The 26,940-nt window shown below is 36.2% G+C and overlaps 1 protein-coding gene across 5 annotated transcripts in view; it reads left to right on the forward strand.

Annotated features, from left to right (window-relative positions):
- Positions 1-26,940, forward strand: part of DOCK7 (dedicator of cytokinesis 7) — a 200,521-nt gene that overhangs the window by 80,430 nt on the left and 93,151 nt on the right. For all 5 annotated transcript variants that reach the window (XM_081224735.1, XM_081224736.1, XM_081224739.1 and 2 more), the window contains exons 15-19: positions 7,257-7,374; positions 10,613-10,683; positions 14,486-14,624; positions 15,571-15,672; positions 23,998-24,084. In XM_081224735.1, the coding sequence (XP_081080861.1) occupies positions 7,257-7,374; positions 10,613-10,683; positions 14,486-14,624; positions 15,571-15,672; positions 23,998-24,084 (517 nt within the window). The remainder of the gene's footprint in view (positions 1-7,256; positions 7,375-10,612; positions 10,684-14,485; positions 14,625-15,570; positions 15,673-23,997; positions 24,085-26,940) is intronic.

The following is a 26,940-nucleotide window of genomic DNA, read 5'->3' on the forward strand; positions in this document are numbered from 1 at the left end:
CTTTTGTGTAGCCATTTTAATATTGAAGATGGAAGAAAAAGCAACATTTTTGGCATATTATGCTTTATTATTTCAAGAAAGGTAAAAATGCAGCTGAAATGCATAAAAAGATTTGTGCAGTGTATGGAGAAGGTGCTGTGACTGATCGAGCATGTCAAAAGTAGTTTGCGAAGTTTTGTGCTGGAGATTTCTCACTGGACGATGCTGCACGGTCGGGTAGACCAGTTGAAGTTGGTAGCGATCAAATCGAACATTAATTGAGAACAATCAACCTTATACCACACGGGAGATAGCCAACATAGACAAAACATCCAAATCAAGCACTGAAAATCATTTGCACTGGCTTGGTTATGTTCATCACTTTGATGTTTGGGTTCCACATAAGTTAAGTGAAAAACAACCTTCTTGACTGTATTTCTGCATGTGCTTCTCTACTGAAATGTAATGGAAATGTTCTGTATTTAAAACAAATTGTGATGGGCAATGAAAAGTGGATACTGTACAATAATGTGGAACAGAAGAGATCGTGGGGCAAGCGAAATAAACCACTACCAACCACAGCAAAGGCTGGTCTTCATCCAAAGAAGGTGATATTGTGTATATGGTGGGATTGGAAGGGAGTCCTCTATTATGAGCTCCTTCCGGAAAATGAAATGACTAATTCCAACAAGTACTGCTCCCAATTAGACCAACTGAAAGCAGCACTTCTATTTGGTTACTCTGCTGGAGTATTGACACTTTTTGCACAATTTATATATTTCCTCACATGTAACACTAAAAGATAGATTAGAGGCAGTGGTTGCATATTCTTGGTTTATAGTATATTGTCTCTGGGTAGAAATATCTGGATAATTTCTTTTCTTACCATAGTTTGACATGTTATTGAATATAATTAAAATAAATAATTTGCCTAATTACAAGCTGTGGAAGAGTGTCAACATGGGAAATGTAATGAAAGTAGTAATTTTGTAAATGATTTTTACATCTACCTTTTAATGCCCCCTGTCTGAGTACACATTGTTAAAGGCAGAATCTAATCTTTGCTTGAACTTGTGCCTGTTTAAATAGAACCCTGTTGAGATGTAACCAGTAATGTTATAAAAACTTAAAATTTTTATGCCAAAGAAAATAAGAATCTAAGCAAAATTAAGACCTAATTTAAGAATTCCTAGTTTCAAAGAACTAATATACAAAATTTCTTAGCTGCATAGAATTTTAGGACATTTGGGAGCTTTGTTTGAATTCTAAGTAAAGCAAAGTCCCTTATCCTCCCCCAGGTTGTGCAATCTTATGAAGATTTGAGTTCCAAACAAAACACAAGGCATTTTGGGTCTGTTGAATATAGTATCACTAGTAATTTCTTCCTTTTACACTGTGGTCATTTGTTTTTAAATTAATATATTCGGTAGAAAGATTCTAAAAGTAACTGAGAAAAGCATATTTATAAATAGAAATATTTATAGTAACTAAAGAATAATGCCAGAGTAATATCAATACATTAGCTCCCTTTTCCTCTCTTTGTCCAAAACAGCACTGTCCAATGGAAATATAGTGTGAGCTATATGTGTAAAAAACTGAAAAGAAACAAGTGAAATTAATTTTAATAGTATGTTTTGTTTAATCCAAATCTAGTATGTATTTTATACTTTCAGGATATCTCAGTTAGAACAGGTACACATCAAGTACTCTATAGTCTCACTAGACCATATTATTGGACAGCAGAGGTCCAGAAGATGAGTGACCTTCGAAGGAATCATTTTATTTATCTTAGCTTTTTTCTCATGTTCACTATTAATAAATGTTAATTTGTTATTTTGAAAGTATTTATTGTGGAAACTCAGGTATTTGAAAAACCTATAAAAAATAAAAATGCGGACTCTTCCCTATTAACATTTTGGGGTCTATCATACCAGTTCCCTTGGATGACTACCTAAATGTAATTTTTTTTTAACACAAATGGGAGTGTGTTATGTATAGCTCGTGTTATATATATAAATTGATTCAAGACCATAACATTTTAAAATTTATTTTCATATGAGTGCCTATAGATTTACCATATCCTTTTAAATGGCTGCACAATCTTTTATTATATGGATGCACCTTAATTTAATCATCTGCCTGTCAATGATCATTTCAGTTGCTTGCAATTTTCTGATTACAAACAATATGCATAGAAAAGGTGTTTATATTTGTGTATAGATATTTTCATATGATAAGTTCATAGATGTTAACTTTCAAAGTAGATTTCTCTTGTCAGATTATCCTTTAAAAAGATTGTGCCAATTTATATCCCTACCAAGAGTATACGAGAGTTCCTCTTTTCCCATGAATTTTTACCAATGTTTTAAATTGACAAAGACAAAAAATATTGATAAACCTAGTAGGCACATATATCTAGTTTATTTTGCTGTCTGTCTTGCTCTCTTTGTGAATTACCTGAGAATTATCTAAGTCTCCCTCTCCCCATCAAACTCTGCACCCATTTTTTGTTTGTCTCTTTCTGAATAATTTTAGGAATTATTTACATGTGATGGATACTAACTCTTCGTCATGTGTGTAGCAAACAGTGTTCTTCCAATTTGTCCTTTGTCTTCCACTTGTATTTATGGTATCCCTTGCTCTGTAGAGGCTTTAAAATTTGTCTTTTATGATTTTTTGTGGCTCATGCTCAGAAATGCCTTCCTCGGGCTTCCCTGGTGGCGCAGTGGTTGAGAGTCCGCCTGCCGATGCAGGGGACACGAGTTCGTGCCCCGGTCCGGGAAGATCCCACGTGCCGCAGAGCACCTGGGCCCGTGAGCCATGGCCGCTGATCCTGCACGTCCAGAGCCTGTGCTCCGCAACGGGAGAGGCCACAACAGTGAGAGGCCCAAGTACCGCAAAAAAAAAAAAAAAAAAAAGAAATGCCTTCCTCACCTATAAAATATGTTCTCTTTAAAGGTTTTCTAATACTTTTATGGTTTTATTTTTATTATTTAAAACTTTGATTTAATCTGGAATTTATTTTGAGGAGGTGGTGAAATATGAATTCAGCCTTAAAAAAGGTCAGTCAGCTATCTCAGCAACTCAACACTTTTCATTGATCTACCTTCTCTCTGCTGATTTAAAATTCCTCTGAAGGAGTATTATAAATGCACGGTAAAGACTTACTGGGTTTATGTGGAAATTTATTAGTGGAGTTAGCAGTCAAATGAAAAAGAGTCTAGGCTAAACCCATGCCTTTCACCTTCATAGACAAGTTGAATTTAAGATTGTATTGCTTATATTAGAAATCAAGCATAGCTTAATGTTCAGTTAATTTGCATTTCATATGAAAATTCAAACTCCAGAAGAGTTAAGTAACTAAATATTATGTGAGTTCTGTACTATTCATTCATTCATTCAATCATTCATTTATTCATATGAGGAACTATTCTAGGCATTGGAAATATAGCAGTTAACTAGATTCATAAGGTACTTGCCCTCATGGAATTTGGGCTTTATTTAAGGAGATACATAAACAAGAAATAATGTACAAACAAACAAGATAATTTAGGATTATCTTAAGCAGATTATTTAATAGTTGTGAATGGAATAACAAAGTGATGTTATGTGGGGAGGTAAAGTGAGGCTTTCTAAGAAAGATGGGAAGGGGCCAGTTATGTCCATATCCACAAAGCTAAAACAGTAGTAATCCAAATGCAGACATTGAGGGGTGGGGGAAGGCATGATGTGTTTTGCTTTTCTGTGTGTTTTACATGTCTATCCTATTTGAAAATTTCTCACTGAAACTTATGGGCAGATTCTTTAGTTTCAAGTCCTCTTGTGGGCCCCAGTGACATTCTGTGTTCATAGCATTTATCATACTACATTATAAGTATTTGCCTGTCTTATTCTCCCTCCAGACTGTGAGTTCTATGAAGTCAAGAACTTTGTCTTTTATCTCTATATTCTCAGTATCTAGTATACTGCATACTCAATAAATGTCACAATGAGGCATTATAAACATAATAAAGGCTGATCTGTTATCATGTGCTTTGGATCCTGTTCTCTCCCACCATTTCAGGAATCTTACATTCTTGTTCTAGTGTATGCAAACTCTGTCTCAACTAAATTCTTTTCATTAGGATTTAATCAAACTTAAACCTTTCCAATCTTAAAAAGCTTCCCAAATCCCTATGTTCTGTCTCCAACTATTGCATTATCTTTCTCCCATTCTCAGCTACACTCTTCAGAATTTCACTTATTTCATTTTCTTACCTCCTACTTACTCTTTAAACCTACTTTTGTCTGTTTTCAGCCTGAGATTTCCAGTGACTTTGAAGTTGCTAAATTCAGTTGACATTTTTCATTTCTTACCTCATTTGGTCTGTGAATGGCATTTGACACTTAACTCTTATAATTCTGCTTGTAATTTCTTCCTTGGGCTTCCTTGCCACTGTACTTTCATGGTTTTCCTTCTGTTTCTTTGTGGGTGCCTTATCAGTCTTTGTAGGCTCATCCTCTTCTGGATGACCACATAATCTTGAAGTTCCTTAAGACTCCTTTGTTGGAATAATACACAAAGAGAGTAATTAAGTAATATTCTAGTTCTCTCATAGTTGATGTCCTTGATAATGGTTCTCAGCACAGGAAAAATGATATATAGGTGCAAGACAGAAAAGAATAAATAAAAACCTTGTATTCTTGAATTTGAATTTGGATTATCACTATGAACTCAGGATACATTTCATGTTAAAAGCATTTTCCCCTAACTCTTTCAACTTTTAAAGGCCTAGAAACAATGAATAACCCACAATGAGTGGCCTGGAAAAACATTACCCATTCAAAAACCCCAACTCCTTGGAGAAGTGGCTGATTCCAGGTTTGGGAAGAAAGTGTACAAGAAGAGCCTGGAAGGTCTTCTCGTAACAGATAGTAAGAAGCCGTCAAAGACTATTATGACTGAATCAAAAGGAATCATGAGCCAGTTTGAATCGACCTTTTCACCTGTCAAAGATGGTACAATTTGAACACCAGTAAAGATGATAACTGCAAAATATTGAAACCTGTTAATATGTTTGGTCCAGGAGTTTATAAGTGATGCTTTTAAAAAAAGACACAGTTGATCCCTTTTAGAGGAATGTAATGTACCAACTGATTATTTTGAAAACTGGCAGCTAATGGAAAAGAATCAAGAATTTATTCTTGCCTTTCATATAATGGCTCACTGGCAAAGCAAATAGTAGATAAGGAAAAGTGCTCTTCATAGAGATATTCTAGTTGTTAAATAAAGAAGCAATGATAGAATATCACCTTTTGGCAATCCCTAATGAGTTAATGGATTTAGGCATTGGTCATCATTGTCTACTAATTGCACAAAAAATGAAACAACAACCAAACATTTTCCTCCTGATAGAAGGACACAGTACCATTTATGAAGTGATCTTGCCACCAAAATTTGACCAAGGCTCTAGATTCAACTCTCAATTCATAGAAAACACAGAGGAACATGTTAAATGTCACTACAGCGTGCAGTCAGTAAAATCCAGCCTCTGGAAAAATCTACACAAAAATATCAATAATTCTTCAACAAATGTATTGCAAAGGGAGTAGATGAAAAGACTTCTCCATGATCAACTAAGTACCTGTCTGTTCCTCCCATAGCTTCTGCATACTTCTCTCACAACACAGCATTGTTTTGAAATGGTCTTGTTTATAGGTATTTCCATGCCATTAGATGTGTGATATATTTTACCTCTTTTTATCTTCTTGTTTTTAACTTTTGACATTTTAATAATAATGTGTCTTAGTTGTGGGTCTCTTTGAGTTCATCTTATTTGGAACTCTCTGAATTTCCTGGATCTGGATGTCTGTTTCCTTCCTCAGATTAGAGAAGTTTTCAGCCATTATTTCTTCACAGTTTTCCGTAAGTAGGTTAATGCCACTATACATCCTGCCCTGCAACCTTTTTTTCATCCAACATGCTGGGTATCTCTTTCTGCATTAATAAATACTGCTGCATATTGTCATTTTTGGGGACTCTGAAATGTATTCTTCTTTTAATATATCTTAATTTAATTAATTAGTCCAGTACTGATGAACATGTTTCTTTATAATTATTTCCTAATATAAAAAATGTCATGAATTTCTTTGAACACACCCATTTGTACATATGTGCAGTTCTCTCCTTAGACTAGAGGTGGGTTTGTTGGGTCAAAGAGTATGTTCATTTAAAATTTCAATATTGCTCTACCACCTTCTAGAAAATTTAGACCTATTTTCATTGTCCTAGCAGTTGATGAGGAGGGTTTTATTATGCTTGAAGTCTTGTTCATCAGCTCTGAGCAAGCACTAGTTTTCAGGTAAAGTAACTCTCAATCTTTTTCTTCTTTTTTTTTTTTAAGCCCTCTCTTTTGGTGCCTTTCCTTGAATTATTTCTCATCTCTCTGTTGGCAGCAGGGACTATTAAAGCTGTGTAAGATGCAACTGGACATGAAGTCAAATAATAGTAGAGTAATATGTGATTTTCTCATAGTAACTACCTAATACTGTTATACCTACCATATTATCATATGTGTTTTTGAATAATAATGTAGAATATTATACCTCTTAAAACCTTGACCACATCTATACAAAAAGCCTGATTTCTAAATGTCATCCTATTTATATCTGCTTGGAGAAACTAAGATAATATTAGTACTGTCTTTTAACTTCTTAATAATGTTTCTGTTCATACTTGTTTACTTCCCAGTAGCCTCTTCTAGAGGAAAGAACGTGCTTTTTTTTTTTTTTTTCTTTTTGCGGTACGCGGGCCTCTCACTGTTGTGGCCTCTCCCGCTGCGGAGCACAGTCTCCGGACGCGCAGGCCCAGCGGCCATGGCTCACGGGCCTAGCCTCTCCGTGGCATGTGGGATCTTCCCGGACCGGGGCACGAACCTGTGTCCCCTGAATCGGTGGGCGGACTCTCAACCACTGCGCCACCAGGGAAGCCCCAAGAACGTGCATTTTTAAGTCTGACTGAACTGTATTCGCATTTTGGCTTTGCCACTTATTTGATAGTATGTGAAAATCTCTTAACTTTTCTGGACCTCAGTTCATCTGCAAAAGGGGGGTATATTTGATTGCTGTCTGTTTGAATGACTAAGGATCTAATCAAACATTGTATGTGAAAATAGCATAGTGTCTAGCAAATGCTAATAATTCAATATTTGTTCATCTATTTCTTTTGTGGTGTGTAGTAGTGATATATAGTGTTTTTAGATATGTATTCACTGTCATGTATACTATTGCCTTCACAGAAACCTTCTCTACATATACCCTCAGAGTCTCAATTTTGCCAACCGTCAAGGTTCTGCCAGAAATATAACCGTTAAAGTCCAGTTTATGTATGGGGAGGATCCTAGCAATGCCATGCCGGTAAGAAATGTTCTTTACATTTCCTATTCTTCATATACGGTTCAAATAGACCTTTTTTTTGGGGGGGGAGGGTAATCACTTGGTTGGCAGCTCTAAACTGGAAATTAATGTGATCTTGCAAACAAAATTTCTGACTTCATTACTTCCTGTACAGGTAGTAATGAGTTTATTTGAAGTCTTACTTATTGAGGACTTGGTATATGTTAGGCACTCCCAGAGATACAAAGATGAATAAGGCATAATCTAGATGATATTAAGAATACATAAAATTTTAAAATAATGAACTTCAGAAGAGGGCCAGATCAGAATCACCTAGGGTACTCTAACAGAGCAGATACCTCTTCTCTATTCTTCCATCTATGATCCTGATTCCCCGCCTTTAGAATGAAAGGCCAGGTAAGGGAGGTGGAAAGTGGTGGGTAGTGTTATAGGGTTGTGGTATAGTTTGAAAATACTCCCCAGGTGATTCTAATTTGTATGATTCTTCCCATCTTTGTTGAGAAACTCTGGCAGTAGTTCATAACTTTGGCTACATTTTACACTCACTTGGGAGCTTTTAAAAATACCAATGCCCAGACAATCTCATTCCAATTACATTATAATCTCTGGGGTGGGATACCAGGCAGATATCAGTATTTTTAAATCTCCCCAAAGGATTACATTTTGCAGCCAATATTTATAACCAAGGTATGTGCTAATTATTAGAAGATTGGTAGTATAGGGTTTCAAAGGTATAGGTGTTCAGAGGAAGGAGAGAATGCCTCAAAGGTGGTTAAAATGTTCATAGCAGTGGATCTGTCTAGACTGCGGGGAAAGGAGAGCAATTCAAGTTGGAGAATGTCCTTCAACAGAGGTAGAGTGGTGAGTTGCCAGTGAGCCAGAGCAATGCAAGATAAGTCAGGAATAGTAGATTGAGGCTAGATTGGGGAGGTTCTTGACTGCCCACATTGTCATTTAGGATTTGTGGGACACTAGTAAATTCAGGTTCCATGAAAGTAGATTTTCAATTTATGGAGTAGGAGCACATCTATCACTGTAGACGTTCAGCCTCTGAAAGAACCCTAGTGGAATGAAAATGTACTAAGAACAGGTGCACTGTTTACAGAGTTTTATTTTAGCCTTCTATGGCAGTCATTTGAATCAAGTTCTTTTGATTTTCTACAATACTTACTAAGAAAACTATATATTTTCCTTTCCACTGTAGCCTCAGTTTCATCAACATTTATAGATCTTGATAGCAGCAAGCACAAATTATTCATCTTTGTATTCTTCTATGGCAGCTGTTCCAGATCCTTGCATGTAATACATGCTGAATAAATATTTGTTCAATAAATGTAGAATTTATTTTTGAGGTTTGGAATGAGCATTTCATGCTTTTTACTAGCTCTTCATTTCTGCCAAAGGAATGAATGTACTAATCATAGTCAATGAAAAGATGCTGGATTGTGAAAATAGATGGCTTCGTTATCCTATATGTGAATGGCCATATGAATTTGAGCTTATGACAAATGTAGTATATGTAAAATAATTTGTTTTTATTTTTTGCCTAACAAACTCTTCCTTGTCTTAGCATACATATAGCCTCCTCTACAGAGCCCCAGCTGCGTCCAGCCATATCGGCAGTTAGACCACTCCTTCTTTTGGTGCTACCTTAGTGTCTTCTCACTTCTTTTATGGGCTGTTTCATTTTATGGTTATATGCTTGTTTCTTTATCTCGACCACTAGACTGTGAGCTCCTTGAGGGCAAGGACCATGTCTTACTCATATCTGTATCTTGCCTATCATAGTGCTTGGGATAATTGATGCTCAGTCTATGTTGATGAATGATTAAAAACATATGTTAAATGGTCAAAGGAACACTTTCACTTTATATCATTGCATGTTATGAAAATAAGTTACTTTTTGGAAAACAATAGCTTCTCAGAGGGAAAAAAAGGTACTGCATTCCTTTCTCTTGTGTATTATTAGTGATATGAAAATATAATGCTTTTATGTTTATGTGAGTGGCTGGTTTGAAATAATATATAAACACAGATACATTGTATTTGCTTATTTTTTTAAAAATGAAGACTGTCCAAATGGATCTTAAGATAATTTTTTGATCATACAATCTTGATATGATAAAATCATAAACTTCATAATTGTGGCACTGGAACAGCATTTTTATAAAAACATAGTAATGTAGTCTTAGAAATTGATGAAATTAGACATATACAGGAGAGTCATAATTATTACACTTTTGCATACCCTTAAAATAAAAGGACCTGCTTGAAATGTTGCAAAAAGAAACACAGATATCTGTTATTATGTTCTTTTTATTTAAGGATGGTGCAACTATAAGGAATAAAGTTTGTATAAGGAATAAGGAATAAACTCTGAGTTGTTTTACCAGTTGTGTGATAGAAGTGTGATGACATGTCCACATGCCTATTCATGCATGTGTAGAGATGACTGGCCAGACTTAAAAGTTTAATCTATGACTAGATAACATTGTAAGCCTGTCACATAGTAATCATAGCTATGACCTTGACATCATTAAGCCATTTATGTAATCTGCTGCCCTTATTAACCATAGTATTGCTTGGTAGAATTCTAGAGGCAGATATACAAGACTGAATTATTTTACCTTTAAACCTTCTCCAAAGTATTGTAGTAGTATTGTATTTTTTTTTTTAATGTGGTGGATTTGAAAAAAAACAAACACATAAGTAAGAATATAAGAATGGAGCTCCTCTTCCATTTAGTAGCTTGCAGGGAGTACTGGAAGTTAAAGGGTACATAGCTTGACCTAAATTAGGGTATTTTAATATCATTTATAAATAATTTATATTTGACATTCAGAATGACTGTTGTTTTAGTGGAGAAGCCACCAATTTATGTAGTAGATATATGCCACCATTCTAGGATCGTATTTCTTATGTAAATTCCAAATGATGTGCTACATCTAGATTTTAAAATGACTTCTTTACCTTCTTTAAGAAAAAGGAAAGAAATGTACCTTATTGCCCAATAGATATAAATATAATGGATAGAAACTTTTTGAATGTTTGAATGTCAGATGGGTCTATAGTTGAAAAGAAATTTGCAGTTAAGCAATGGACCTTATAGGCACATTGTTCTTCATTGGGCTTATTTTGCCCATTGTTCTCAGTTATTAAATCAGACAAATTCTTACATAGATTTGAAACATCCAGCATTTATTACAACAAAGTTTCAACATGCTGTTATTTGTTACAGGTAATCTTTGGTAAATCTAGCTGTTCAGAATTTTCAAAGGAAGCCTATACAGCCGTAGTATATCATAACAGGTACTGAATTCAAATATTTCTTTCAAAGTTTCTCACTTCTCAGTGGCATTGTTAGCACTCACGTTAGTGTGTTTACCAAATGCTTTGCTGCACTGGATGTGCAAATTCAAGACAGCTGACATCAAAGTTATAATTTTCAACCTGTAGATGCACATTCTCTCCGTAGACATCTCAAATATAAGACTTTATGCACAAAACATCTTTTCTGTCAAATTCTCTGATCCTTTCATTTTTATTATATTGTTATTGATTATCATTATGGCCTCTGGTCCTTTGGTCTTTCCCTGTTATTTTTACCTGACACTTTGTAGTTTTACTTAACTCTTTACTAAGCTTGCACTCATTAGTCAGTTAAATTGGTGCAACATCCAATAAATCTTCGACTCAGTGACTTTCCCTTTTACTTCTTTGGGAATTGATTGTTAACTCTGGATAAGCTTTAACTTCTACTTTCTTTCCCCTCCTGCTCCCCCCCCTCCTCCTCTTCCTCCTGCCTTCCCTCCCCATCCCCCTCCTTCACCTCTCTCTCCCCCTTCTTTTGTTTTGATTATCGAATGCTACTGGAGAAAAAACACAAAATTGTGCCAATCAGGGCTGTCACAAATTGATGTTATTTTATCATATGATGGGGCTACAGTAATTTATTTTATCGTATTTTATCTTCTTTTGGCCCCTCTGTTCTTTGGTAAATTTTTTTGTCGTCACTTTTTTACCTTCTCTCTCATTTGGCAGTAGCTATTTTAAGCTTTTCTTCCCCTTTCTCTAGCTCCTACTTCTTTTCTGTTTGCTTTAACTCTTAGTGTTCCTACTTTATGAAGTTGATTGAAACCATCTAACTTGAGATCTATCAGCTTCTGTGCTCTTCACCTCAAATTGTCTCCATGCAGATCTTCCTTTCCTCTGTTTCAAAGGTGGTAATGGCCCACACCTTCCTCCGTGTGGATCTTTTCATCTCTGCTATCAAAACGATCTTATCCAGGCTCTTCAGAATGTGACTCTATCAGTTATTCCTTTTCTTGCATCATCAGTCTTCTGTTTCATTGGCTCCATCTCTTATTGCCACAAAAGTTGTTTCCTATACTTAAAAAAAAGTCTTTCTTCAGTGCTGTTGTGTAGCATGTTTTTTCCTTACCCTCCTTAAAACTTTCTGCTTTCTCACCTTTATTTTATGGCCCTCTCTTGGTTTCCTTTTATCCCTTTGAACACTTTTTTTTTAAATAGTAATTATTCTAATTTTTCTTTTTCTTTAAAACATAGGCCTTCCATACAAAACACTAAAGTTTTGCCTTTATCCTTCTTTTTCTATAATATTCTTTCCCTAAATAATCTTATATGTATTTCCAGAGTTACATTCAATGAAAATACTACCACTTTTACCTTTATGTGGATTGTTCACACTGTTTATTTTCTCTCATAACTTTCTTTCTGAGATACAGATGTGTATTTTCAGTGGCCTTTTAGGTGTATTCATTCGAGTGCCTGCTGCCTTCTCAATTTCCATGTATTTGTTCTTGACTCTCTTCCTAAGCCAATCTCTGTCTGACTCTTTATTTTTATTAATCGTACTACGATTTTTCCAGTTGCTCTGACTCAAATGTAAGACATTCTTGCCTTCCTTCTTATTTTGTCTAACATACAGTCATCTTTTACATCTTGATGATTGTATTTCTGCCTCATTACCAAGCATATCTTGTGCTGTCCTGTTTCTGGGCCTTTCTTGGATCTTTTTTCTGTTGTAATACTGATTCCCTCTAATTTAACTCCTACTCATACTTTAAGGCCCATATCATATATCTCTTCCTAAATGACAGTTCCCTGATCTAAAACTTGAAGTAATCAATTCAGCTCTGTTCTTGAAGCACTTAACCTTATATGCTGTATACCAGGGGTCAGCAGACTTTTCTAAAAAGGGCCAAATAGTATATATTTTAGGCCTTGTGTGCCATCTGGTCTCTTACAACTACTCAACCTTGCTGTTGTAGTGCAAAAGTAGCCATGTACAGTAAATTGCAAATAAATGGGCATGGCTGTCTTCCAATAAAATTTTATTTATGGACCCTGAAATATGAATTTCATTTAATATCTCAAGTGAAATATTATTCTTTGGAATTTTTTTAAGCACTTAAAAATATAAAAATCATTTTTTAGTTTGTAGGCTATACAAATGAAGTAGTGGACTGGATTTGGCCTGTGGCCATAGTTTGCCAACCCCTGCTTTATAGCATAGCTATTGATATATGTGTGTCTCACTTATATTTCTACTGAATTATATATTTTTGAGGGTTATTTTTCTTATGTTCATCTTTAAAACCACCACAAAAGTAACACAGTGCTTAGCCTAATGGTGGGTAATTAAAAATACTTGTTGATGAATAACTCGTAGATGTTTAATTTTCCATAAGAGCCTTTACATAATATGATTTCAGGAAAGAAATGAACTAAAGCACTAGAAGCCAGGAAAGATATTTATAAAGAAGGTTGTATTTTCTAAAAGTATCTCAGTTTGTGGCTAGGTCTTTATTATGTTGCTCTTAGCATTAGTAGAATTAAAATGATACAGTCTAACATTACTAGTAAATTCAACTTTCTCATAATTCAGTGGTGACTAGTGAGATCAGTAATAAGATCTATAGCATCTTTTATTCACCAAAGTCATCAAATTCTCAGGTGGCTAGCATTAGCTACCTTTCTTACAGGTATTAAAAGCCTTATGCCACTTAATTTTTCTGTGATCAGATCTACACCTGTTAGCATTTTTGAGGCTTATTTGAGATGGAAGAATATTTGACGTATTTAGCATCAGAGAAAAATCCCTAACTGGTGGGATGGGCTTCACTTTAAAGGTAGTTGGAACTATATGGTTTGGATGTATTTTCGTTGAATACAACAGAGAGATACTAACTGAATATGGAAGATGGGGATGCTAAGGTTCTATCCCTTTTAGGTCTATATCATAAATAGCAGCCATGCTATCTTATAAAAATGCTCTTAAGGCCCACTCTCAATGAATATTGAGATGCAAGTGCCATTGGTTTGATCAAATATGATAATTTGTTGTATTCCTTAGTAACTGGGAGCCCTTCTAAATGGTGGGATGCATTGCAATTTATGGGGATTCCCTGATTTTTTCTTTTCTTTTTTCTCTTTTCCTTTTCCTTTTTTTTTTTGTTTTTTTTTGTAAAGCTGTCAGTCAATACACAACTAGTCCATGTTTAGGTAACATTTATGGAATGATAGATATAAGACATTCCATAGAGAGCCCATCTTGATACCAAGTTGTCTAAAGATTCCTTTTTTCTTTCTTTCTTTCTTTTTTTTAACAAAAGGTTAATACAATTTAGTATTACTATGAAGCTGTACTCCTATAAAAGAAAAATGTTTTTCTATGGTATGGTTATAAGATATACATTTATAAAAGCTCATATTATTTTTTCTATGTAATATGTATCCAAATTGGTTTATAAATATAGACAGCCTTGCCCTAGTCTCTTCTCTTATACAGTTTCCAATCTAATGAAGATTTCAGCATCAAGGTGGTGATTATTAATGAATTTTCATATAGTAGGATTACTCAACCCATTAATAAAAATGGGATGAGAAATTTCAGAAACAGTGGCAGCTCCCTCATCTGGAAGTAGGGGTTAGTTACTTGAGTTTGGCAATAAAAATATTTTGGACTAGAAGAAAAATTAAGCATGAATCCTGAAATTAATTTAAAAATTACTCAAACATACAAATGCAATAATTGTTTATTTTGAACACATTACTGACTATTGATGTTTTGTTTTGTTTTTGTATGAAGGTCTCCTGATTTTCATGAAGAAATCAAGGTTAAACTCCCTGCTACTTTAACTGATCATCATCACTTGCTTTTTACATTTTATCATGTTAGTTGTCAACAAAAACAAAATACTCCTCTTGAAACTCCTGTTGGATATACAGTAAGTATATTTTTGTTAAATATTTAGCCCTTTGATCTTAAAAATAGTTAACAATATTTAAGATAGTTGGTGTTCATTATTATTTGAGTATTCCTTATCTGATTCCCCATGTTCATTAGGAAGGGTCATCATAACAAGAAAATGCTCAATACAGTTAACCAGTGTCATTAATTAACTAAGTAACATGTGTAAACACTTAGGTGTTATTCCTGATTATTGTATATTTACCCAACAGTACTGTGTAAATGTAACAGTTTTAAGGGTTCTTCGGAAGAAAATGGTTTGAATGTAAAATGATTAAAAGAGACGCTTGGCAATTAAAACCCTTTTTAATTGCCTTAATTAAAGCAATTAAAACACCTGAGTATTTTTTGAAAATCATTACTATTGAATTACAAAAGTAAACCTAAGATGAATACATCATAGTGTGCTATCACAATTTTGTCAGAAAGGCATGCCTTCACCTAAAAGAGAAAAACTAACGTTTGATACATATCTTTTGTCTTCAGCTTATGACATGAATTTCTGCTAAATGTAAGAAAATAAGTTTATGTCATACTTTTTAGTTTTGTTTTCAACATTCTTATCTAATCAAATCTTTCTTTCCCTATTTACATTGACACTATTACCCCAGTTTAAAATTGATTCACTTTGTGGCCTTTTCTATTACCAACTTTCCCTTGGATAATGGGGACCTGCTATAGATTTAAGTATTGCATAGTTAGTTGGTAATAATGTTTTGGTGATCCTCCTTAAATATTGTTGGGGAAACTTCTTTAGATGAATTATGAAAACCTATTATTATTACCTACATAATTAAATCCCCTTGGTGTTTAGTGATGTGAAACGAATTTGGCTCATACCAAGTTCTTAAAACAGATTTTCCAAGTAATTACTTTTATAACAAACATATTTAAATTAATATTGTTTCCTTTTTATTTAAAAGTGGATACCGATGCTTCAGAATGGACGATTAAAGACTGGGCAGTTTTGCCTACCGGTCTCACTGGAAAAACCACCACAGGCTTATTCTGTACTGTCTCCTGAGGTCAGTTTCTCTCACACTGAAATTCTCCAGTTTGAATGAAATGGGCTTTTTATTACAAAGATAGTTTTCTCAAACTTGCTGTTTCTTTTCTCTCTAAGTATGTATATAGTGAAGTAATAATATTATTTTCCAAGGGACATTAGCAGCTTTGATGATGACATATGTGACTTGAAAGAAAAAAAACATTGGGAAAATCTCAATCAAGCATCAGTAGCCAGGGGCCTCCCTGGTGGCGCAGTGGTTGAGAGTCCGCCTGCCGATGCAGGGGATACGGGTTCGTGCCCCGGTCTGGGAGGATCCCATATGCCGCGGAGCGGCTGGGCCCGTGAGCCATGGCCGCTGGGCCTGCGCATCCGGAGCCTGTGCTCTGCAACGGGAGAGGCCACAACAGTGAGAGGCCCGCATACCGCAAAAAGAAAAAAAAAAAAAAAAAAAAAGAATCAGTAGCCACTGTTCAAAAACCAAAGTGCCTTTTGAGAACGATTACATGATGATTACCAATGTCTCTTAATGCTTTGACTACAACTGTTTGTAACCATTAATTTGAAATGTGTCTTGTGAATGTTCTCCTGGTGGCATTTATTTTTCATTATAGAACTTTAAAAGTTTTCACAAATAAATTTGTATTGTTTTTTTTTTTTGTTTGTTTGTTTGTTTTTTTTGCGTTACGCGGGCCTCTCACTGTTGTGGCCTCTCCCGTTGCGGAGCACAGGCTCCGGATGCGCAGGCTCAGCGGCCATGGCTCACGGGACCAGCCGCTCCGCGGCATGTGGGATCTTCCCCGACCAGGGCACGAACCCGTGTCCCCTGCATCGGCAGGCGGACTCTCAACCACTGCGCCACCAGGGAAGCCCTGTATTGTTTTTAATTTAAAAAAAAAAAAAAGGCAATGTAAGGCTACCGCTCTGACCTCCTTTCTCACCATTCTCTGTCACTCTGCCCTGACTATATAGCACAGCGCCTTTGTTCTTCCTCATACACGAAGAGCACATTCCCATCTCAGGCCGTTTGTACTTTCCTTTGCTGGCAAGACCTATCTATCACAAGACCTGCTTCTTATTTAATTCAGATATCCACTCAAATATCCCCTCTTCAGAGAAGTCATCTATAATTACTTTGTTTTAAGTAGCAGCCTTCACCGCTTTTTATCCCTTTGCTTTATCCTCATAATACTTAATCACTGGGACGTCCCTGGCAGTCCAGTGGTTAAGACTCTGCACTTCCACTGCAGGGGCTCGGGTTCGATCCCTGGTCAGGAACTAAGTTCCCACATGCTGTGGGGCGCAGCCAAAAAAAAAAAACAAAACTTACCACTGACTTTATAGTTCATATATCTTTGTTTATCTGTTTATTGTCTACAGAGTATAAACTCCATGAGGTTAAGGACTTTGTCTTTCTTATGCATTGCTGTATCTACCAGTGCTTAGAATAGTGCTTGGCTCATAGTAGACAGTTAATGAATATTTATTAAATGAATGAATAAAGACGTTAGGAAAGAAATAGGACAGAACCCCCCCAACCCCCAAATCTTTCATTCAGTTTTCCAGGAACATATCTTTTCAGTAAAATAAATTAGTCTTCTGTCAGGGGTAGCATTGTATTTCAAAAGGAAATATTTTAAAAGAAAATATAATTTTATGGAAGTTATGGATTTGTTCTTAATTGACTTGCAGATGCAAGGTCAGCTTTCTAAAGGGGAGGCTGATGGTTTTCTTCTAGCTACAATGTGTATGTTCATATATAAAGAATATGGTGATAATTTGGATTTGACTATAGATACATAGTATGGCTGATTGATATGTGAGATTAAACCACCTGATTAAGTGCTTAAACTTTTGTGTATTTTAATTACTATATTAAAAGAAGAGTATATATTCTTAGCATCATTATTATATTTAAAGAATAGTATATATTAATTTTAGTGCTTAATTTAAAGCAAGTGAGAGATAAATATTTAAATGACTTTTATAGGTCATTACTTAATGCAATTTTGTATTCACTTTCCTGGTTGAGGTTGAGCTCTCTTTGATTCAGAAAGTCAGAGAACTTCTGATATGTGTTAACTTCAACAGTTCTTTGGACCTTAGAATATGAAGCTTGCCATATAATCACACTTAGGTACTGAGAAACTAATTTCTGTAACTAGTGAACTATTGCTTTATTATATTTCACTCAGTGGTAATTTTCAGTGATAAATGGATCATTTTCTTCTTAAAACTGGGTGAAAAGGAAGGTGAACCTTTGTTGGCTTTGTTTCACCACACTTTCTTGGTTTTCTGGTGTTTCCCCCTTAAGTTTTCACGTTCTTTTCACTCTGAATCTGTAAGCACTCTTCCCAGGCAGGATCACTGACTGCAGTTCTGTGAACAGTACTCTCAGAGTGGTGTAGTATATAACTTACAAGAAGACCAAGATGCTCCTGACTCCTACTGCTAGTTGATGAATCTTAAATCTGCATCTCTGCTCACTCATTTCTTGCCAGTTACTTGTCTGGTAAATTAAAAAGCCTAATGATGTCTTTGCCAGGATGTTCTGTAGATATCTCAGACATAAAATGTCCCAAACTGGACTCATTCTTGTTGAATACTGTTGGAACTTTATGGTGAAGGGAAAACCTTGGCCACCAATATGCCTCAACAGAGTGATGGTATTCTAGTGAATTTATCTCAGTTCAGTGTCATCAACTTTTCAGGATTAGTGTTTATTGGGCTCCAGGAAGCAGATTCATGCTTACAAGATTCATACAAGATTGACATATAGACTAGCATGGCAGTTTATCATCTCTATTTGCATAGATATGCAAAGATCAGCATATAGGATATTTTTTAACTTAACAGTGGTTACATCTGAAGATAGTTACACTTTTCAATTTTTTGTTATTTTATTTAATAATATAATACACACTCATGAATCCACCACCCAATCCAAGAGCTAGAACACTGACAATAGTTTACACCACTTATGTGCTCCTCCCTTATTCCACACTCTTCTTCCTTCTAACTACAAAAAGCTAGCCTTTAAAAAAAATTGTGGTAAAATATACATAACGTAAAATTTACCATTTTAACTATTTTTAAGTGTACAGTTCTGTGGTATTAAGTACATTCACATTGTTTTGAAAACTAGCCTCTTAAAACTACTTTTTTTATTTCCAGCAAGAGCAAAGTTTATTAAAAAGTTTATCTTCTTTAGAAATTTAACCAGAATATTCCATTCTGATTAATGGAGAATTTAGTGTATTACAAACATCAAAATATTAGGGGTAAATCAACACCAACCAAAATGTCTGGAATGGTGAATGGCCAGATGTGGTTGGAGGTTTCATGTACTGAACTTAAAAAAAAAAAAAATCTTCTGAGTTGGTTATACACCTGTATTTCCAATCATTTCTGGGAAGGTGGGGGCAGGGGGGTGAGCCAGGAATCAGATTTTGAGAATAAGAAACGTAGAGCTGCAAAGAGAGATGTTAACAAGCAAAGAAGTAAAATATTAGGGAGAAAAAAATGATTTAAAAAAAGTACTAGAGTTGGGGTAAAATAAAACTGAGTATAAATGGTCTGTATGGTAAGGCAAAGAATTCCATGGTGATCTCAGCCTATGTGGGCCAGAAATAAAGTGGGTGAGAGGCCATTTATTTTGTTGACTGAGATACTCTCAGACCATTTTTCTGTAAGGTTTTTTTCCCATAGAATCTTTTATTTTTTTAATTTAATTTTATTATTTTTTTATACAGCAGGTTCTTATTGGTTATCTATTTTATACATATTAATGTATATATGTCAATCCCAATCTCCCAATCTCAATCACCCCCACCCCCCCACCCCCGGTAAAACTACTTTTTTTTTTCAAAAATAAATTTATTTATTTTTGGCTGTGCTGTGTCTTCGTTGCTGCGTGCAGGCTTTCTCTAGTTGCGGAGAGCGGGGGCTACTCCTTCGTTGCGGTGCGCGGGCTTCTCATTGTGGTGGCTCCTCTTGTTGTGGAGCATGGGCTCTAGGCGCGCTGGCTTCTGTAGTTGTGGCGCGTGGGCTTAGTAGTTGTGGCTCACGGGCTCTAGAGCACAGGCTCAGCAGTTGTGGTGCACCGGCTTAGTTGCTCCGCGGCATGTGGGATCTTCCCAGCCAGGGCTTGAACCCGTGTCCCCTGCATTGGCAGGCAGATTTTTAACCACTGCACCACCAGGGAAATCTCTAAAACTACTTTTTAATTGAGGTATATATGTGCCTAAAGAATACATTGTTTACTTTGCTTATTTTATGAATTTAATGAAAAGGTTATTATGCTATAAATAATCCTCTGAGACTTGCTTTTTTCATTCAGCATTATATTACTAAGATTTAGTGTTTATTATCAAAATAAAATGTTCCTTCGGAATTTCATTGTACTTAGAATATAATCTAGATCTTTTTTCCTGCGACCTACAGGAAATCTCTGAAAGACCTGGGCTCTTCCACTTCTGCAGCATCATCTTCTACTACCACCACACCCCTTGTTCTGTACTTACAGCTTCTTCCAAATTTTTTCCAGCCTCTCAGTCTTTGAATTTTGTCTTTCTTCTTCGTGATCTCCTCATGGCTGGAGTCTTTTCATTATATTTATTTCATCATATATTTCAAATAGCACTTCCTCAGAGAGGCTTTCCCTCACTCCATGAATTTTCAACCCTTCCTTCCTCCACACTGCTAATACAGTCTATCATTTTTAATCCATTTTTATTTACTAAATACTTATCACTATCTGAAATTCTTATTTTCTTTTTTTCTACAAGAAATGGGTAGTAAGCTCCCTGAGAGCAGACGTTATGTTTATCATGAAACCCTAGTACCTAGAAAACTGTATAGAGACTTCAGTAAATATTTGTTGTATGAATTTAAAGAAGAAAATTATAGGATTATTGGTATTAGCAAAAAGTAAAAAATGGAAATTACCTGGATGTCGACCAAGGGTTTGTTTAATTAAATTTTTGTATAGCCATACAGTGGTACAGTAGTTAAGAGGAGTGATATAGATTTAAATATCCCAATGGGACATTTGTAATAAAAATATAAAAACAAACAAATAATGTAGTGACAACCAAACTCAATATGTAGATATATCAGCAACTGGGTGGAAATAGTTTGGAAAATATACAACAAATTTAGCAAAGTTAGCTCTCACAGGGGTGTGGGATTATGAAAGTTTTTTTGTTGTTGATTTTTTTTCTAATCTCATATACCTTTGAAAGGCAGTATAACATAATATCCAAGATTTCACTCCCAGCTCCCACTGACCTCAGGTGAGTTTCTTATTCTGCTGTGGACTAAATTGTCTAACCCCCAATGTGATAGAATTTGGAGATGGGACCTTTGGGAGGTAATTAGGTTAAATGAGGTCATGAGGATGGGCCCTCATGCTGGGATTAGTGCACTGTAAGAAGAGACACCAGAGAGCTTGCTCTCTTGGCTGTGTGAGGACACAGTGAAAGGTGGTCATCTGCAAGCTAGGAAGGGGTTCCCACCAGAAACTGACCATGGTGGCACCTTGACATTGGACTTTTCTAGTTTTCAGACCGTGAGAAAATAAATTTCTGTTATTTAAGCCACCCAGTATATGACATTTTGTTGTGGCAAACCGAGCTCATTAAGATAGTCTCTCAGCCTGAATTTTCTTATCTGTAAATTGAGGAGAATAATTAATGCCTACAATAATTGAGTTATGTTGATGACTGAATGATTAATCGTATGTAGAACATTTAGAATGGTACCAGGCACATGAAAAGTGCTAAAGAAGTGTCTGCTACTATTATGCCATTCCTATTGCCACACTATTTGTTAGAATATTTTAAGAGAGTAGTTCTTTTTTTTTTTTTTTTTTTTTTTTTTTTTTTTTGTGGTATGTGGGCCTCACGCTGTTGTGGCCTCTCCCGTTGCAGAGCACAGGCTCTGGACGCGCAGGCTCAACGGCCATGGCTCACGGGCCCAGCTGCTCCGCGGCATGTGGGATCTTCCCGGACTGGGGCACGAACCCGTGTCCCCTGCATCGGCAGGCGGGCTCTCAACCACTGCGCCACCAGGGAAGCCCAAGAGAGTAGTTCTTACTTTAGCATGCATCAAAATCACCTGGAGTGTTTGTAATAACACCACTTGTTTAACCTTACTCCCAGAGTTACTGATGAGGTAGGTCTGGGCTGGGGCTTGATTTTTTACATTTCTTCAAGTGCCCAGAAGATATTGATGCTGCAGACTGTTTTTAAAGAAGTATGTGTTCACATTTTATTTGGATGTCCTTTTTTTTTAAAGCTGAAAATGAGTGTTTTGGGTTGAAAGAGCTAGTACTGTTTCTTGCGCTGAGTAGTTTCAATTTACTCCACCAGCGCTTGTTTCTTTTTTAAAGTTTCAATACCTGTATTATTTGCCTCCGTAAAGATATTGCATTTCTTACCTACTTAGTATTGAATTTTGTAATAGGAAACTTACTTTATTTGGTTTTATTTTCTTCATATAATAACAATATAAAATCATGGGAAAGAAATCCTATCTTCCTATATATGTATATATATATTTTGTTTGTTTGTTTGTTTTGTTTTGTTTTTCTGAGACTTTCTATTTTTGTCATTTGTTTCAAGGATGTTTGTAATTGCTTGTGGAGCATTTTTTTCCCCTGATGGCTGTTTTAAACTCCTTGTCAGATCTGTCCAGTATCTAAATATTGATGTCTCTTGATTGTCTTTTCTCATTTAAGTTGAAATTTTTCTGGTTCTTGGTATGATGTGTGATTTTTTGTTATATCCTGAACATTTTGCGTATTATGTTATGACTCTAGATCTTACATAAATCTTGTGTTTTAGCAGTAGGGGGAGGTCCTGTTGCCAGGTGGAGGTAAAGATTCACATTCCCCACTCCGCGTTGGGTTGGAGGTGGCTTATTATTGGGTGGAGGTAGGATTTGGGGCCTCAGTTGACACCTCCCTGGCTGTGAGGGTGAGGGGGAAGCTTGTTACTTTTCCCTGGTTGGCCTCCACTGACCCCACAATTAGTGGAGGTACTTTTTATCACTGGACTGGGACCAGTTCCCATCTCTGTCTTCTCTGATACCAGACAGTATTTGTGAGGGTGGGGTAGGGATTGAGGAACTTCATTATAGCCAGCTGAGGGTAGACACCTAGGCCCCTCACTCAGCCTGGAGGTGGAATGGGGCTGTGATTTGTTTCCTTGTGTTTGGCCAGATTAGGGCAATTGTTGCATTTCACTAGAGGGAGCAGGCTTTTCCTGGAGTTTTTTTTTTGTTTGTTTGTCTGTTTCTTTTGGCAATTCTGGGTTGCCAGCTGCTCTAGCAACTAGCCCAGGATGCATGAGGCAAAACTAAAACCCAGGAAACACCGCCTTATAGTTCCTTGTATCCTGAGGTCCCTAGCCCGTCTGCATCCTTCTCTCCCCTTTTAGTCTTTATGTTTATTTTATGTATCATGTTCAGGGTTTTTAGCTATACTCAGCAGGAAGAATAGAGAGAACTGATGTACTCCCTTTTAAAAATAATTTTTGTGATATGATTTTAATTAACACTGCTAGCAATTTATATCAGAAAAAAATGTTTTCTAATCCTTAAAACAATAGACTTCCTTTGCTTATGAATATTTTATTTTATTTTTTTTTCTTTTTGCGGTATGCGGGCCTCTCACTGTTGTGGCCTCTCCCGTTGCGGAGCACAGGCTCCGGACGCGCAGGCCCAGCGGCCATGGCTCACGGGCCCAGCCGCTCCGCTGCATATGGGATCCTCCCAGACCGGGGCACGAACCCGTATCCCCTGCATCCGCAGGCGGACTCTCAACCACTGCGCCACCAGGGAGGCCCAGCTTATGAATATTTTAAAGCCCAATTAAAACATAATAGAAGTGTTTAAAATAAAGAAAATAGGATACTGTTAAGCCGTTAAGATATTGTAGATGTGAATTTATTGGCATGAAAAGAGATTCACAATGTAATAGGTGAAGAACAGGTTTCAATATAATATGTTTGATATATCACCTATGTAAGGGTGTATTTAAAAATACACATGCATAAGGGAAGATCTGGAATGATATAAAGGTATATGTTTCTGAGAAGATAGAATTTTGAGTGTGTATTTTCTGCCTTTTGCTCCTTGAGCCTTTTACTTCTCTTGTAGGAAACATACTGATTTTTGTAATAAGAACAAAATGTAAGTTCTACATTTATTTGTAGTGCATACAATATATTTCCACAGTATTTTTTCTCATTAAGATATTGTAATTTTTTTCATAATTTCACATTTGTTTCAGAATTCATAATCAAGTTAAGCATCTGTGGTCATTGTATTCAATATCTTATAGGTTCCTCTACCTGGCATGAAATGGGTAGATAATCACAAAGGTGTTTTTAATGTTGAAGTTGTTGCTGTTTCATCTATCCATACACAGGTAAGTGAGTTTTTAATAATTTTTGTGATCAGATTTCACTTAAATGAATTGAACATTTTGTCTAGAACTTAAATCAGTTTTGTCTGCTATAAGATTTATGAGACTATATATCAGTTAAAAATGTATAGGTTTGGAAGTTACTTTTTAAAGGAATCAATAAAATATCATTTAATATGAACAAAAGCAAATATTTTGCTTTTCAAAATGTTATTGACTTCATTTTGAAAATTAAGTGATTTTTTTCCCTAAGTTTCTAGAACATAACAGAATAATTAGAGTTGAAAAACCATCATCCAGCTAGTTTTACTTCTCATAGACTTAGATATTTCAAATGGAAAGGGTTCTTAAGGATCACCATATGTGCCAAGCTCTTCTCAAAGCCTTTGTATTTACTCTTTCTTTAGCTGGAATGCTTTTCCTTCTCACATTCATTTGACTTCTCTTCATTAAGGCTTCTCCTTACCTAGGAGAAGCCTTTGCTGGTGACTCTTTTAAACATAGCAGCTCCATCACTCTGTATCGTCTTACCCTGCACTCCTTGCTGCTTCTTATTTTCGCTTGCATGCTCTTGCACTTTTGCTTTCTCTCACTGTGTGTGTGTGTGTGTGTACATATAAATGCATTCATATCCTTTGTTTATTGGTTCTTTCCCCCATTAGACTGTAAACTCTGTGAGGTCAGGGACGCTGTTACCTGTGAAGGAAAGAGCCTGCCCTTAAAGTACCTTACAGTGAAATAGGGGGAAGTGCAAAAATAATTATAATAAAACTAGTATTATGTTAGATATATGAACTAAATCCTTTCAAGTACAGAGAGAGAGTTGTTTGTTTTGTTGGGAACTGAGTTGTCGCATTGGTGAGTAGGCATTTACCATACAGAGAGAGGGTAGACAATGCAATTGATAAAAAGCAAGTGCAAAGAGGCAGTAATCTGCTGAAGGAAGGGTAATTAATCTGGTGTGACTGCAACTTAAAGTATGTGGGAAATCATGGTATATGAGCATAGAAGACCAGGCTGGTAAAAGATTATGAAGGACCTTGAATGCCACAGAATTTAGGGTGTGTGGTGATTTCTAACGTAAATAGTAAGTGTGAGAGAAGTAAATTTGGGAGCATACTAAGGGAGAGAAATTATGGGGCTATAATGAGTTTATTTTTGAGTTTGAAGTGCCTGTGCACTTCAGATGAAGATGTCCTATAGGCAGTTGTAATTAATTAGGAGTTTAGGATTGGGGGTAACAGAATAAATGTGATAGCTGAAACTGTACTAGTGAATGTGATTTTCCAGGGAGAAAATGTAGAGTGAGAAGAGGCGGGTGTTCAAAATGGAATATGTGGGTTCTCCAACTTGAAAAGGCAAGGGGTGGTATGCAGGGGTTTCCAAGGCCACCTTTAAGTTCTGTTATTTTCTAGCAGAACTCACAGGACTCAGCATATAGTCATATTCACAGCTGTGATTAATTTTAGTGAAAGATATAAAGCAAAATAAGGTAAGGGGAAAGAGGTCAAGTCTAGAGGAAATAGGACACAGGCTTCCAAGAGTTTTCTCCTACTGGAGTCATAGAGGGTAAGTTGAAATAGCATATGTGAAATGTTGTCTACCAGCAAAGCTCCGTTCCCAGAGTTTTTACCATAGCCTTGTCTCATAGACACCCTCTGCCTAACACATACCAAAATCCTAGATTTGCAAAAGGAAAGCATGTATTAAGCATAAACCATATTGCTTGCACAAACAGTTTAGGTATAGTGAGCAATCGCCTATCAGTGGGAACCCCCCTGAAATCCAAGTTCCCAGATGCCAGCCAAGGGCCAACCTTGTAAGCAGGCCTTTGAAATGTCTTAAGCTTGCTATGTTAACTCTTTTCTGCACAGTGAGGTAGGGAAAGTAAAAAGACAGGGTGCTCTATATCATGTTTTAAAACAACAGCAAAGGACTTCCCTGGTGGCGCAGTGGTTAAGAATCCTCCTGCCAGTGCAGGAAACATGGGTTTGATCCCTGGTCCGGGAAGATCCCACATGCCGTGGAGCAGCTAAGCCCGTGCGCCACAACTACTGAGCCTGCACTCTAGAGCCCGCGAGCCACAACTACTGAGCCCGTGTGTTGCAACTGCTGAAACCCATGTGCCCTAGAGCCTGTGCACCACAGCTACTGAGCCAACGTGCCACAACTACTGAAGCCCACATGCTCTAGGGCCTGCGTGCCGCAACTACTGAGCCCATGTGCTGCAAATACTGAAGCCTGCACGCCTAGAGCCCGTGCTCCGTAACAGGAGAAGCCACCGCAATGAGAAGCCCGCACACTGCAACCAAGAGTAGCCCCCACTCACCACAACTAGAGAAAGCCCACATGCAGCAACAGAGACCCAACGCAGCCAAGAAAAAAATAAACAAACAGCAAAAAGGTAGTATATACATTTTATTTAGCAGTATGCAGGTAGATCCTAGTAAAATAATGCTCCAGTGGAGTTTTTACTTTTCTGTTGTTAGATATGCTTATGTTTCCTATAGACCTTATTCTTCTGATAATGAGAAGGCTGACATTATAGTATACTGTTTAAATATATTCCTTCCCTTAATAAAATTATTCTTAATATCACATGATATCTTCTTAAGTATACAAATACATTATTTTTCATGTTTCTTTGAATCCTGTAATCATTGTTAGTGTTCTCTTTTTCTAGTGTTGGTAATATATTTATGTTTTACTCCAGACTTTATTTTTATGGAGGCAGGTAGATACATGTATTGTCTTAATGTAACAAAGAAGGATTTGGGGCAAAATATTTCATAGAGATGATTTAGAATCTATAGACTGTAGAGGAAGAATAGAGTAAAAGTGTCTAGTGTGTAGCCCCCT

Source organism: Mesoplodon bidens, assembly GCF_964165515.1.
Source record: "Mesoplodon bidens genome assembly, chromosome: 2".
In the NCBI taxonomy this organism is placed as follows: domain Eukaryota; kingdom Metazoa; phylum Chordata; class Mammalia; order Artiodactyla; family Ziphiidae; genus Mesoplodon; species Mesoplodon bidens.